This window comes from Perkinsus marinus, assembly GCF_000006405.1.
Source record: "Perkinsus marinus ATCC 50983 genomic scaffold scf_1104296942480, whole genome shotgun sequence".
In the NCBI taxonomy this organism is placed as follows: domain Eukaryota; phylum Perkinsozoa; order Perkinsida; family Perkinsidae; genus Perkinsus; species Perkinsus marinus.
In genome coordinates, this window is record NW_003212171.1 from 35392 (window position 1) to 50131 (window position 14740).

Consider the following 14740-nt stretch of genomic DNA (forward strand, 5'->3'; position numbering starts at 1 on the left):
ACTACTACTGAACATCGCGTATGTCTCGGTCATCAGCATGTGAGCTTTTCCCATGTAGTTTTTTCGGATGCTCTCTACTTTGATTTCGCGTGGTGCTGCTGCTGCCGCTGCTGTGCCTCTCTCCAGCGCGGCCAGTAGAGCGTTTTCTTCGACTGCTCGTGTGTGGGTCGACAAAAACACGAAAGTCATTTGCCAGGTGGAGTCTCCAGTGGTGTTTCGATGTGGATGTTTGTTGTTTGTCCCTCAGGGTCTTACGGGTAAGCAGGGAACCTTCCACACTGCTCAAGCAATTGAGTACGGGACTAAGATGGTTGGTGGCGTGAACCCTAAGAAGGCTGGCACTACTCATCACGTGGGGGGCAAGGTGAGCTCAAAGACTTTCAAGATTATGCCTTCCGACTGGTTACGATGTTAGGATCTTCCGATTTTCGCTAACGTCATGGAGGCACGTGAGGCCACAGGAGCTGATGCGTCCGTAATTTATGTCCCTCCATCTGGAGCCGCATCGGCTTGTTTGGAAGCTATAGAGGTGGGATGATGACGATTCACTTTAATGTGGTGGATGGTGTTCTGTAGGCGGAGATTCCACTCGTGGTTTGCATCACTGAAGGCATCCCTCAACACGATATGGTCAAGGTGGCTCTGTCTCCTCCTGCTGGGTCTGTTTGTCAGTGCTCAGCTTTCAGGTGAAGGCTGCTTTGAAAATGGCAGGGGGTAGAACACGTCTGATCGGCCCCAACTGCCCGGGCATAATCAAGCCCGAAGAATGCAAGATTGGTATCATGCCTGGTTACATTCATAAGAAGGGAAAAATAGGAGTTGTCTCTAGGTGAGCACTTTCTGTGGAGAGTAGCGTATCGCACTAGTCTCTCAGGTCGGGCACTTTGACGTATGAAGCTGTGAATCAAACAACTGAAGTCGGCTTGGGTCAAAGCACTGTCGTTGGCATCGGTGGTGACCCGTTCAATGGTACCAATTTCATTGACTGTTTGGAGAGGTTCGTACAGGATCCTCAGACTGAAGGTGAGTCGTACTGATCGGAATACCTCTTCAAAGTTTTTAGGCATAATTCTCATCGGCGAGATCGGAGGAGCAGCTGAGGAGGAAGCCGCTGAATGGCTGAAGGAGCACAACAAGAACAACAAGCCCGTCGTGTCGTTTATTGCAGGAGTGACTGCACCTCCTGGTCGAAGGTGAGTCGCGAGATGTTCTTCGGCATAGCTTCGTTATGGTTGATTTATTTCAGGATGGGACACGCTGGTGCTATCATCTCGGGGGGTAAGGGTACAGCTGCGACGAAGATTGCCGCATTGGAGGGATGTGGGGCGAGCGTGGTACGGTCCCCAGCTGACCTTGGTGTGAGAATGTTGGAGATGTACAAGCAACGTTATCCTGATAGGAGTGTGTGAGAAGTGCGGTAGCGCTAACATTCAATTTCCGATGCTCTCCATAACATTGTATTCTGTATGTACTACGCTCATTAAAACTATGATTTTTACGAAGTGCAATGTTGTCTTCGCAGACACGGGGCTTAGCCTTGGGAGTTGAGTTCTCGTAAGTGCAATCTTGGATATAAGTGAATTGCTTTTTACGTGAAGTACGCGAGTTGATCGATATTAGTAGAGCAGAAGGGCTCCGGAATGAGAGAGCACCAGGATGTGATTAGACTTCGATAGCAAGTTGAAAACATCTTCTGATGACAAACTCATGCGTGATCTTTGAGATGAACGTGCATCAGAAAGAGCAACAGTAGTTGATGCTGTTGCAGTCTAGTCGTGTAAGGGTTCGTATGGCATGCGGGTTCAAATGAAGGATATGTTTCAACTCGTGCCGCTATTGTGTGTTAGTAAATTTGAGATAGAAGAGTTTTCGATATGCGGAAAAGATGCCGAATTGGCAGATGCGAATCTCCGCACCCACGATGGTCCCAGGGTCGAAAAGAAGACAGAAACCAAGTTGTAACTCATACCAATTGAGCCAGGCTTAAATCTCCCGCAGTTCAACATAAATATAACGTTCATTCAAGAGGAGAAAGACCACACGAGAATTCTCTCATTTAAGGCGAGGAAATAAAGCGGTAACTTAGTGAACGAGGCTGCGAGCAGAAAAGTTGATGGTATGACTCGTATGAGGTCATTCCTCAACACAAACATACGGGAAGAGCCCTTTTACACTCGTGCAGACATCAAGACTGATTGCCAGCCGCCGAAAAGAGGTCACCGGAAGGATAGTCAAGACGCTTCCTTGATAAGGCAGCAGGTGCGATGCGTGGTTGACGAGATGATTCAGACCCAGGTGGGACGGAGCAGCACTCTGCCAGCTGAGAGTACCCACCCACTCGAACCTCCTCAGATGTTATTGCGTTACTCTCGAGTACACCTCGTCCTGATTCACTGGAATGGGCCCAATGGTGAGAGGAATGCTTATCGAGGATATATACAGCAGTATACATAGTATATATCGAGTATATATACAGCTTATATATTCAGCAGTTGCTGCTGAATTCCCTGAGAATATCAACTCATGACTTCCGACTGTTCACACATAACCACTGATAAACTGATATTTAATACTGTCATTAGGTGCATGCGCCATGACGAGCCAAGAGCTACGTCTTCAAGACTACAATCATGTGCGATGCCACAAACCCGCACTATCATATTTTCAATAATGATACCCTTACACCTTTTGAGTATGAAATCAAGAAGTCAATCACGATATTCAGATCATTCAATGAAAAAACCCAAACTCTCATTGTTGGTTTGCTTTCACATGCCCGTTCCCACTCCAAACGCGACAAGGATATTTACGTGGGTAATTTAGGGTTAGACTGACACATCATCAAACCCAACGACGCGTAAATCAAACCTCGATTCAGTAGCTGCAACTAATAAGATCTCCGGACGTTCATAAATACCCTCTGAACTACTAAGCCACCACACCAGTAAGATGGCGGTAGTGATGACGATCTACATAACATAGGCGGAAGACATAACACGGGTCTAGCTGATATTCTTCATAGCGATTTCTACTGACTAACAGCAATAGGGGGGATCAATGCGAGGTGTATTGACAATAAAAGGTTCTAATCTTATAGGATATCAAGTAGTGTGTGTGCCACTGCATCCGCAGTTCTATCACTGAACACACTGAATCACAAAGATATGCGCATGAACGCAAGCGACACATGACACAATATCAGAGGATTAATCCCTACATAACTCATTCGATGAATAGTACTATTACACCAGCAACAGTTAAGGCACCGACCTCAGCAGCTGAAGTGCTTATGGGAATCTCTCATCAGATAGGATGAATCGCTGGGCGTTTGATAGACGCTACGATTCATTATAATACTCACATCGTACCCACCTCTAATGCTGTGAAACATAGTCATTTAATAATAGTTACGGCCCTTACCCTTGCCGCCTTTACCACCACGACCCTTGCCATAGGAGCGTCGATAGCCACCGAAAGGACGACGCTGAGCAGCGATCGCCCCAAAAGTCTCTTTATCTGTGGCTCGTTGCTTAGCTCGTTGATCGAAGATAGCCGGATCGACTGCAGCACCTTGAGTGCTCCTCTCCTTACGGTCCAGAGCATCACACGAAATGTCGTCGAAGAATCCCTTGTTCTTGCTATAGCCAGTTCTTACAGTCGTACCAGCAGTGGAAACAGCACTCTCGTCGGGTTTCTCGAGCTTGGAAGCATTGCCAGCATAATCAAACTCCTCCTTCACCTCAGCCTTAGCCTCAGGATTCACGTTCGGGACCAGTTCACCAACAGGACCTGTACGAGTAGGAGGCCTCCTATGGGGCCTCTCACTGCGACCATATCCACCATAGTAACCACCACCAGAGTAGCCACCACCCGAATAACCACCGCCAGAGTAGTAGCCACCCTTACCTTTGCCACCGTAACCCTTATCACCATAACCCCAGTTTCCACGACGATCCTCCCAGCGACCACCACCACCACCACGAGCACCGCTTCTATCGTCTCTCTGTTGACGATTGGTACCACCAACCTTAGGGGCTTGATTCATGCTCACAATAGCTGGGTCGACGAGAGCGCCAGCCTTTTGACCAGCGCCCTCGAGGACAGTGAGATCTTTGATGTCTTTGCCTCGGAATATAATAAAATCATAAACCTCGTCGCTGGCAGGGACGTTAGGAACCTTGCGACCTTCGGTGCCGAACGATTTCACATTCTGCAGAGCTATAGTAGACTCCTCTGTGTTGATCGTGTACAGTATACCCTCGTAGCGGATCTCCGCGTTGGAGATGAGCGAGATCTTGCTCCCAATGTAAGGCAGTGATGAACCACTCATAAGCTGGAAGAGTTGATAACAAAAGAACGCTCAACGAGCTTTCAAAATCTGACATGAGACCAATCACAAACGATAAAAGGCACCACGGCAGTGAACGGATAAAATGTATGCACGCATACACACAGACAACCACATCGCGGAACCCCCTTTAGACCGAACATAAATCAACCATACAATAGAAGCATTGCCTTCTTGAAAGCTGCTGCAACAATAACGGCAAACACAGTCACTCATCATATTCAGCTCAGTTTCACACGCCTCGAGGAGCGATAAAATCATGATGCACGCACGCACAACCATTCCGAGCTGCGTCACACAGTTCGCCATTAAAATCTTCACATAACACTTATTCGACTAATTCACAAATTCTATAAAAAACAGTAGCCTCATCATACTACTAGACGAACTCCACTATCCGATTAATCAACTACCGACATTACCATTACAACAATCTTGACCTCAGAAAATCGCTCTCGGGCGAGCGAGATTCGACCACCACCACCGCACTCCGAAACTTTTCTTGTGCCGTACTAGTACACCCTTACGTGACAGTTCATGCTGACCTGGCACATCAGCAATGTCAATGCTAATGATATTTCGAATGAGCCCTCCTTAGAAGCCTTCCATTGCATATAGGCAATTTTATATTCTCAACACAGTCTCCAGTTCGCCAGTAGACTGAGATAGATCAGGTCAGCGTTCTCGATATGACATCAACGACAAGCTTCATAGCTTACTCTATGCTGCTACGCATTTTTCAAAGTGTTTACATCATTGTGAGCACTTAACGAAAATGTTGATGCCCAGAGGACAGGCCGGAAAACAAAGGCTTTTACAAGAAGCTCGCAAGTGAAAGGAATTCTCCCATAAATTCTCATTCACCGGTTTTGCCTTGCAGGTCCCCTCGCTGACGAGGCCGATCGCTCTTGAAGGGGACAGTCCGAGTCCCTTGCGAACAGCACCGAGTGAGTTTTGCCGTGGGGTCTGTTTCAGGTCATGAGAAAATCATTGATGGGGGGGAACTAGTTTTGGATTTTCCATGTATGGAACGCATTCTTCAATCGGTTTCCCATGTAAATGTCATCATCACATTAGGAACGTTCTTCCCCCCGTTGTTATCAAACCCCTGGGGGGGATGTTATTTCTCAAAGCTACATGAGCCTCTGCCTCTGCTGTAGGTACACGAAGCTGTAGCACCGGCTATTGACGCGAATGGGGTATAAAGTTTTGCATGTGCCTTATCTCGAGTGAGGGAAACTCCGTGGGGCTAAGAATAGGAAAGAATATATGCCGACTAAGTTGAAGTAGGCTGTGGGATTCGAACCTGCGACCTCTGCCTCTTGCAGGGAGGAATAGGCTAGATTCTCGAGATGAGGAGTACTACACGGCACAAGACGCTGTGTAAGTCCACAATCTTGGTGTCGGGTAAATCAAGATTTACTACAGGTTCCCGAGGAGATGGTATTACCTAGAAGGTGCTGTTATGGACAGTTGCATGTTGGTCATTCCGATGTAGTAGAGCCGCGCAAGTCTCGTCGAGCTGCCTTGGACATCTACGTGACCATAGGGCAGACTCTGTCGTGTCACTCACATACTCAGGTGAAGGAGGCGTTGTCTCGGTTGATGACATCAGTCGGCTACTACAAGTCGGTTCCTAATGCCTATCGTTTATGATATGGTCATGCGTACAGTTTCCTATAATCAACCAGGAATTGACTTTGTGTAATTTGTCCCTACTAGAAGGTGACTTGGTCTCTCAGGCTTTGAGCTTCCCCACTCACTATTGCCTCTGTCCATGACCGTTGGTGGCCGCCGCCGTCTGTCTGCTTCTCGGCTGCACTCAGGAGCTCCTGCTAGCTCTGTTAGGCTCATCGTATTCGACTGGGACTCTACTTTAGCGGAGCGTTCAGGCAAACTAGACCGAGGTGAGGTCCTGTATTGGTTGCGACAGCTGCGTAGGGTTACCAATGCTACTATCGGTATCATGAGCTACAACACCCAGGGCGTTGCGTCTGATGACTCTCTCATTCTTTCCGAGCTGAAGTCTAGTGGTATACTAGGGGAGTATGTCCACAAAGAGAATATTTGGGGTTACCTCAATCCTTGTCACTGTCGTGAAGATCTGGAAATGCACGAAAACATGCATCCTATCTTCTGTGGTGATATAACATCAAAGGCTCGAGCCATCGGTCGTATCGGTCGTTATGCTGGCTTGAAACCTGAGGAAATTCTCTACGTAGACGACAGCTACAAGCAAATCGAGCACGCAAAAGCCCTGGGCGTATGTCACACATATCAAGGAGTCTACAAGAACCTGGCTGGGCTTACTGAGGAGGACTGGAAAGCGATAATTGCGTTTCTGAATGATCCTGCTGTTGGTCATCATCACAAGCTTTGGACGGGGTCTTCCATGGCTCCAGCTAGCACACTTCGCAATACCGTCCTAGAACGTGCATCTGGTTTCAGGACGACCAAACCAGTTACTAATTCGGTATCCTCCCGTATTCCTGTAGTGCCTGTGAGAGTAACGGCCTGACCTCGCCCCTGCGGTGTTAGGTGCTGAAGTAGTGGGCAATATGGTCATCTCACTGCATGCTATTCTCTGAGCTAAACTGCTCTAGTCTTAGTAGCAATTCATATACTACAGATCTTACTAAACTATTATTTTCTTTTATGCTCATGTAATGATAAACACATTTCTGCAGGCAGGATTAGATTCTCGATCTGATCTTCGAGAAATTTATCCCCAAGCCCCATTTCTGTTTGGTCGTCGTCGTCCAACTGCATTTCTGCTTACTAGTCGTTGCACAATGGAGTTGATCGCACTAGATGCCTGCGGAAGCTCTAGGTGGTCGATGATGATCATTCTTCCGAAGTAAATGGATTGTAAGCCGATTATGAATTTTGTGTTGTGTTGATTACTCGTGGGAGAAGGAAAAACCACAGATCCATTTATTGAAGAACACCATTAAGGGAGTTGCTCATTGCATAACAAAAATTGTCTTTAACATAATTATAAACTATTATTCTATCACATGTGTTAGAAGATGCCCCGACTACAACAACACAAAATACTTCATATCTCGTTGTACATTTTTTCATCACAAATTCACACATCGGATCTTCACTTTCTGGCCCGGTTGACGGTTATAAGAAAGAGAGAGCCATTTAGAACAAACCAGATTATCCAATTATTGGCAAATCTCACAATTCTCAGTCTGTTATTGTTTCCTCATCATAGTGACGAACTCTTCGAAATCAATTTCACCGTCACCATCAGCGTCCACCTCGCCCAAGATCTCGTCAAGATGGCCTTCAACTAAGTCACTGACAGTTCCGTTGTGCAGGACTTGACTGAGCTCCTTTCGAGTGATCTTTCCGTCACCATCAATATCGAAAACTCGAAATGCTGCCCATAGAAGATCTTCTTGAATATATTTCTTACCTGACAAAGATCAGTCTTATTCGGATTATAGCACAATAGTTGCAAAGAGTGTGAGAAATATTTTCGCAAGAAGTCATGTTCAGAGGGTTTCTATACAAATTTTCAAGTGTATATGAGCAGCAGTTGGCAATTTGAGGCTACAGCACGACATTCAGGTCTTTAGATGACGCCTAGTTTACGAGATGATTCTTACGATCAAGTGTAGCGGCTATGAACTCGGTATAGTCGATCACACCAGAGCCATCAGCATCTACTTGTTTCATGATCTCTGCCAGATTCTCGGGGACTTCTTTAAGATCTGACAGAAGATACGCGAATCACTCTTGTAAAAATGAAATTAATATAGCTACGGCTCGGAGTTACATTTATTATCAGCATAGAACAACTAGACCCTCACCAGCGTGGTTTATTCCCTCGATGATCTCATGCACAGTGAGCTGTCCATCACCGTTCTTGTCAATAGAAATAAAAATCTGCTTTAACTGCTCAATCTCTTCATCTGGTAGCTGTTGAGCAATAACGTGTAACGCGGCCTGAACATTCCTCAACACATTCACGATATGGCGAATTCTATCCGACCTTTTTGAGTTTATTCTGACTTCGAAACGACTTCAAATTTTCAATCTGGGCCCCCTCTAGTGGAGCTCCCTTCGCCTTAGGGGCCTTATTACGTACCCATAGGTGGTTCAGAGCTTGTTCGGCTAGACAGGAGAAGAATTACACTTAACATTTTGGAGTAGTTCTCACCAGTGTAACGATCTCGAGGGTTTATCTTCAACAACTTCCGTATGAGATCCTTAGCATCTTCAGAGATGCCTTTCCAATCACTAGCGTTAAAAGTATAGTTGCCAAGCCGAACTTTAGTGAGGACATCAGCGTCAGTCTCGCCGTAAAAAGGAGGATAACCACATAATAAAATATACCTAGTAAAAAACCATACCGCACGCGGAAATATAAGTATAATTTACTATTAGATAAAACGTGTATTATATATATTTTATAGATAAATGATGATATCAAATCTCATTATATTTCCATACGCCATTCAGTGGTGGAGGAATATATGTTCGCTTCCCTCAGCTGAGTTCACAAGGTTTCTCACTAATTATACAAGTTTATATACGAGTTCGGGTAGAAGTGTAGAAAAACCAATGAGAATTTCCTCAATTTTCCTCAAAATTTCCTCAATTTTCCTCAATTTTCCTCAAAATTTCCTCAATTTTCCTCAAAATTTCCTCAATTTTCCCCAGAATTGCCACGAATGTTACCCCTACACATATAAACCACTACGTGCATATTTTCTTACACTGCATATATTCTCTATATTAATAAAATAAGAACATAATCATATAGAATCAATCATATATGAAATGGATGTATATAAAAGATCACAGAAACCTGTCATCATAACGGCTTACATTATAACACCGCAACTCCAAAGGTCACAAGATTCATCATACTTTCCAGCGAGTACTTGAGGGGCAACATAATACGGAGTGCCCGCTTTAGTCGTCATTATATCGTCTTTGCCGAATTTCGTGCTAAGTCCAAAGTCTATTATCTTCAAGCAGGACTTCTCGAGAGGTTCTTTAGTAGAAAAAAGGAAATTTTCCGGTTTCAAGTCTCGATGCATTATATGGTTTTCGTGCATGTAGTAGATTGCCCGCAAAATCTGCTGCATGATGATAGCCGCCTGGACTTCTGTGAAATGTCCAACTTCAATGATCCTATCAAAGAGTTCACCTAAAATACATTAATACACTTTAACGTTAAGGAGTAGTAGTATGATAATATTATTACCTCCTGTGCATAGTTCCATAATGAGGTATATATTCCGATGATCCTCAAATGTCTCGAATAGTTTAATAATATTAGGATGATCCAACATCTTCATAATAGCTATCTCTTGTTTAAATCTATCTATGTTCTTCACATGGGATTTTGATATTGTCTTTACCGCACGGACCTGAACATCATCAACATATCGCTATCAAGCTCCCATGAAGCACTCACAGCAGCAGTCGACTTGTTAATTGCCCTAGACACCGAACCGTAGGAGCCCTGGCCGATCTTCTTCCCCTCAAGGTCATAGAAGTCTGTTAACGTTCCTGTGTTGTCTACTATGAAGTTGGCTCGAGCGAAGCCACCTTCAGCGACCTGAGCTCAACGACTAAACAGGGGTGGTTGATCGAGGGAAGACCTGTTTCGAAGGCAAACTGCTGCTATTTCCATTCATCGTGGAACTAGGCTCTGATTTGGACCCACATACGTTACCCATATTTTGGGACTTTAAAATGAATAACTCTAACGCCGCCGATTACAGTTACTCATAAGACAGTAAACCCCCCCCCCCCCCTCCCCCCTCGCGGAGATGTGTCGTGCTACAACTTCGCAAGGACGGCCTTCTCCTCATCTTAGTAGACTGCTACAGGCAGAGTTGCGCAGTGCCGTTGAGGAAATGCAAGATGGCTCAAGAGAGCAAGCTGGGCAACTCTCAACTGTCACAAATTTTTCTATTTTTTGCGGCACTTGTATCTCACGCGCCCAAGCGCCTTCTTCGTTAGAGTAAAACAGTCCAAACACGTGACTGGACCCACATGGAGCCGATGGTTGGGGATTCGCTAATACTCTACTCAGTAAACTGCCTCAGTTTAGAATGGTTACATCTGAGAGACTTCTTTTGATAATCTCATCAGTAGATTGCGTATTTGGGGGAATTCGCAAGAAAAGGTCGCTCATGCCGAAAAAAGAGTTTGTGCGTTCAGCAATCACGAGTTAGCAAGTCTTATTGGAGTTTGCTTGATCTCGATTATACCTGGGGAAAATTCGTCACTGCGCCACGATATTCAGCTGGCCTTACTATAACCGTTCGCAGCTACCACGGCAGGCTCTACCAGTGAAATGATCACATCCAGCAGCTGAGGTATCATCATTGCGTACCTGTATGATGAGAGTATTTGAATATGACACCGCTGGGATTCGAACGCGGAACGTTCAACGGGCGGCCCACTCGTACAGGACGGCGATAGCACGTATATCTCTGCATGTGTTTCACATGGAAGGTGTTATTATCCGGAGTAGTCGCTGGGTTAATCGATGATATCGTGAATCCAAAAGGAGTCTGCCTAAAACATGCCACTCTATGCACAAGCTCGCAGACGCTAGTTCAGGCTTAGCAACGAATCCGATGGTCACTACTTTATTACTATCAATAAGAACATTTCAAATGTCCGTATTTTGAATGGAATAGACGAGTTGAAGTAACGAGTAGTTTGAAATTCAGACTACTCGTTGCATTAACGCTTTCATCCCATTCGAGATAGACATGTCATGGCTAAACCCATTTAAACAGATAGTGTTCCAGGACTCTTCCTGCTTCTACCATACCTTCAAGAACGCAATTCGTGACTGCGCCGAAAACTTATTAATTATTGCGATTCTGCCTTTCTTCGGTAGCCATATATTTATTTATATTACTGTTGAGAGTTGTTGAGAGCAACTTCATGATAGCAAGAGCATGGGTCACCATCACACCCACTAGGACGGCCATCCCTTCCTGTGAGCCAGTAACTCAGTTCTTCCAGAGTACAAGTGCTCGATACTTGGGCGACGCCACACTCTACCCGGCGACGCCGCTCTAGTAACCGATACGCATGCGTTCGGCCTTCGATGGAGAACCCAGGTGCCTGACTAGTATAGCTCAACACTGTGTAACAAATGGACGTTATAATCCAGTCATGTTCAAAACGAGAGTACCATAGCATACGTTTTCTTCCAGGCAACGCTGCCGAGCCGACAACAGCATTTACCCGCGTTGAATAGTACAAATAGGTCTTGTCGCTGATGAGGTCGTAGCTGTGGAATATTCACATATCGATAGTATCGTTGACTATACTCGGATTCTGAACGGTTAGACAGAATTTGCACATGCTAGCGGCGATGCCGCAAACTCCGGCAGTGATGGTGACCAGGGGTACGTCACGAGCAGTCTGGTCGATTTCATATCGACATCAAGTATCCGTTGGTCAAGCGGTGAAGTCGCCGAATCTTGCCCCATCCCACCTGTCCTCCGAGGTGAAGTAGGTATTGGAGGGACAGAAAGAGGAGTAGAGGCGCCATCCACAGAACTATCCACACGTGAGAAAACAGCTGCTGAAGAACCACCAGCTACCACCATAGCATTCCCAGACAGATCATCTGCTGGAATATCAGGAGTTGGGCCATGATGTTGACGGCCAGCAACAAATGTCCCCTATCATTACGTTCTCGAGGTAAAACCATTAGATCCCGGTAGAATGTCCCTGAGCTACAGGGATTGATAACACAAGTAGAACCAGCTTATGGGAAGCTTAACTTATAAAGATTATTAAGGGAAGGGGGTAGATTAGCTAGGCTAGACGCCAGCTACTATTATCTCCACTATCACATAATTGTGTTGGCAGAGCGGAGTCGAGGGATGAGTATCATCACAATTTGTGATTCACAAAGTCCATATGGTCACACCACACAGGCCATTCAGAGAATATCGACGATGGCTCATTCGTGAGGTGTGCCGAATCTTACTCCGGCACTACCAGCATAGGATCACTGCCAGGCTCATTCCACATGGGGCGAATCAAAAGACGGCGATGATAATTAATGATATCACACACTGTGTGCCAACCGTCTTTTTAACGACAACCCGACAGTGGAGGCCCTGATACCGTGGCGTCAGCCGACGAGCACTACTGAAGAATAAACAACACGAAATAGTTGATGAGGCAGAGGAAAACTCTTAAGAGTTGATAGTAACACCAACCACAAAATTGTCATCATTACGATAGCTTTCTGCTATCGTTTATAATAGTTTCTGTGAGCACTCTCCGGAGACTCTGATAACAACATCATGAGCCATCCATCTTCTTCGCGGCTCCATTACGGATGCTACTCAGAGCAGCATGTCCTTCAGGAACAGCGAAAATCTCGATCTCGACTCAATGACGATTGACTCCGCCACGATTCATTGATTCCTTCAACGCAACTCAATTCCGCGCATGATAGCAATGGTAAATGACAGATACTGAGATGTTGAAGCAATGACAGAGCAATTTCCACAATACGTGAAGGTCTAGACGCTTGGAAAACACGTAACTATCTCTCGGACGAACTGCTATCCGTGGTTGAATGACCGCCGTCCTCCAGGTTTGCTGATGGCTTGACGTCCGCATATAGCTCATCGACCCATCACTTCGCCTCAGTTTCAGCGGTAATATCTCCACAATGCCATTCGCCGATAATTCGTACAAAGAAAAGGGTTCCATGGGATGATGCTTTACGATCCGTCGCGATGATGACGACCTGCCATATCGCTGGAATTCTGCGTTGACCATCTACGAAAGTGCGCGCAGTTGCGTGAGATATGTGTTCCAAATTGATGGTCTTCTCGTAGTAGAACCCACTGTCACGGAATCTCCTCACATTCATGACGGTCTCTCCTTCGAGAACCTCCCCATAGGTTGGCTTAAAATCTGCACATGCAGCCTCTTGGCAAGCTCTCAGTAGCTGACTCGCTCGAAAATGATCAGCCGAATAACAACTCATTGCTTGATAAAGAAAATGGTAATAGTAAATGAAAATAGTTCCATTGAAAGAACCCATTCATAAGCTCGTTAAGACGAGCAAAATCCACGTCCCCTTCACCAGGACGGGTTCGCCAGAGAGTGTCCTCCCGGTCGGCTGTCGCCGAAATGGGAGAAGCCCTCTCAAAAGTCAGAATATTTTGAGAGTGGCGAAGATAGTCTTCACCACATCTCAATTTAAAACAACCACTAGTATGATGCGGCTCGACAAATAAGATAGCTTTGTCAGCCGCATCACGAATAAAAGTAATAGAGTCGCCATCTCTGGCGAGAAAATAGACCACATCGAAAATCTTCACCGTCATCGACACGGAGCCGTGCTCCTCTTCCTTCTCAAACTCGAAAGGAAGTTTCCCCGGAGATTTGCGATGCTTCAGCACGACGTCCACCCTCCTGTTCTTGCGAAACAGGGCCACGACAGCGGTGGAATCACTTAGGTTGTAAAGATAGTTGATCATAGGGAAAACTGTAGGAACTGCTTGCAATAACGATGCTGTATTGCATGATCATCATGAGACGGACGCTAACGCAAACGGTAGCTCTATTATTTGATAATTGAACGAACCATGGCACCATGAAAAATGATGAATTAGTATCAATGTCGAGCACTGCTCGACGACCAATACTTATAATAGGATTACGTCAGTGCCGAGGAGTGGTTCACACATCAACAGCGATAACGACGACAGTGATGTGAGACAAAAGGCGACGATAATGATAAAAACAGCATCCATATACCAGCTTGATGATAAGCTCCGACAAGCTTGCTTGGTCCCCGAGTCACATGGGAATCTTAAAGCTCGACAAGTCAGTGAGCCGGACGGCCAATCACGCACAATGCATCATGCAGTCGTAACGCCAAAAATCAAACTCTGTCAAGTCATCACTTGCTCGCTACCATGACAAATAACATGGAAGATCCGGATGCCTCGACATGATAATCGTGCCTTCCCAGTTGTGTACGGTACACAGTGTACCACCACAGTAGCAGTCTTCATGTGCACGCATACACAATCCCCACGTTCGGACCACCTATTGAATATACTACGAAGAAAGTTCTCCGCCTATGAGCTTACATTATAGCTTATGGTGAATGCAAAGCATGAAGATGACTCACATCAGTAATGGTCGTCGGGGACAGCAGGGATTCCACAGATACTCGAGTCGACAGGAGGCCTGCGTTGGCTCTCGATACAGATGAGGATCTAGCAACTATGAAAGAATACATGTATAACAACAACAACGAAAGGTATTTACCTTTCTAGCCGAGACTCAGGGACACTCGGCGACTGCATAGGGTGAACCCAAGGTGCCATCTTTTCATACATAGGCCAATACGTTATCTGG

At 45.7% G+C, this 14740-nt stretch overlaps 4 protein-coding genes across 4 annotated transcripts; 2 read left to right on the top strand and 2 right to left on the bottom strand.

Annotated features, from left to right (window-relative positions):
* Nucleotides 1-67: 67 nt before the first annotated feature.
* Pmar_PMAR029694 (Succinyl-CoA ligase, putative) lies at nucleotides 68-1409 on the top strand (the record flags this gene model as incomplete). Its single annotated transcript, XM_002781416.1, has 8 exons — nucleotides 68-196; nucleotides 248-364; nucleotides 416-529; nucleotides 577-636; nucleotides 687-829; nucleotides 875-1023; nucleotides 1064-1193; nucleotides 1247-1409. The coding sequence occupies 8 exons, from the start codon at nucleotides 68-70 to the stop codon at nucleotides 1407-1409; spliced, it is 1005 nt and encodes a 334-aa protein (XP_002781462.1).
* A 1988-nt stretch (nucleotides 1410-3397) lies between these two features.
* Nucleotides 3398-4330, bottom strand: Pmar_PMAR029695 (glycine-rich RNA-binding protein, putative; the record flags this gene model as incomplete). The annotated part of the gene is made up of 1 exon (XM_002781417.1): nucleotides 3398-4330. The coding sequence occupies one exon, from the start codon at nucleotides 4328-4330 to the stop codon at nucleotides 3398-3400; it is 933 nt and encodes a 310-aa protein (XP_002781463.1).
* A 1795-nt stretch (nucleotides 4331-6125) lies between these two features.
* Nucleotides 6126-6866, top strand: Pmar_PMAR029696 (hypothetical protein; the record flags this gene model as incomplete). The annotated part of the gene is made up of 1 exon (XM_002781418.1): nucleotides 6126-6866. The coding sequence occupies one exon, from the start codon at nucleotides 6126-6128 to the stop codon at nucleotides 6864-6866; it is 741 nt and encodes a 246-aa protein (XP_002781464.1).
* Nucleotides 6867-7551: 685 nt separating this feature from the next.
* On the bottom strand, nucleotides 7552-10053 carry Pmar_PMAR029697 (Calcium-dependent protein kinase, putative; the record flags this gene model as incomplete). The annotated part of the gene is made up of 9 exons (XM_002781419.1): nucleotides 7552-7775; nucleotides 7969-8073; nucleotides 8173-8308; nucleotides 8355-8476; nucleotides 8523-8698; nucleotides 9194-9518; nucleotides 9576-9741; nucleotides 9789-9932; nucleotides 9976-10053. 9 exons carry the CDS (start codon nucleotides 10051-10053, stop codon nucleotides 7552-7554), a joined length of 1476 nt encoding a protein of 491 aa, XP_002781465.1.
* Between the last annotated feature and the right edge of the window lie 4687 nt (nucleotides 10054-14740).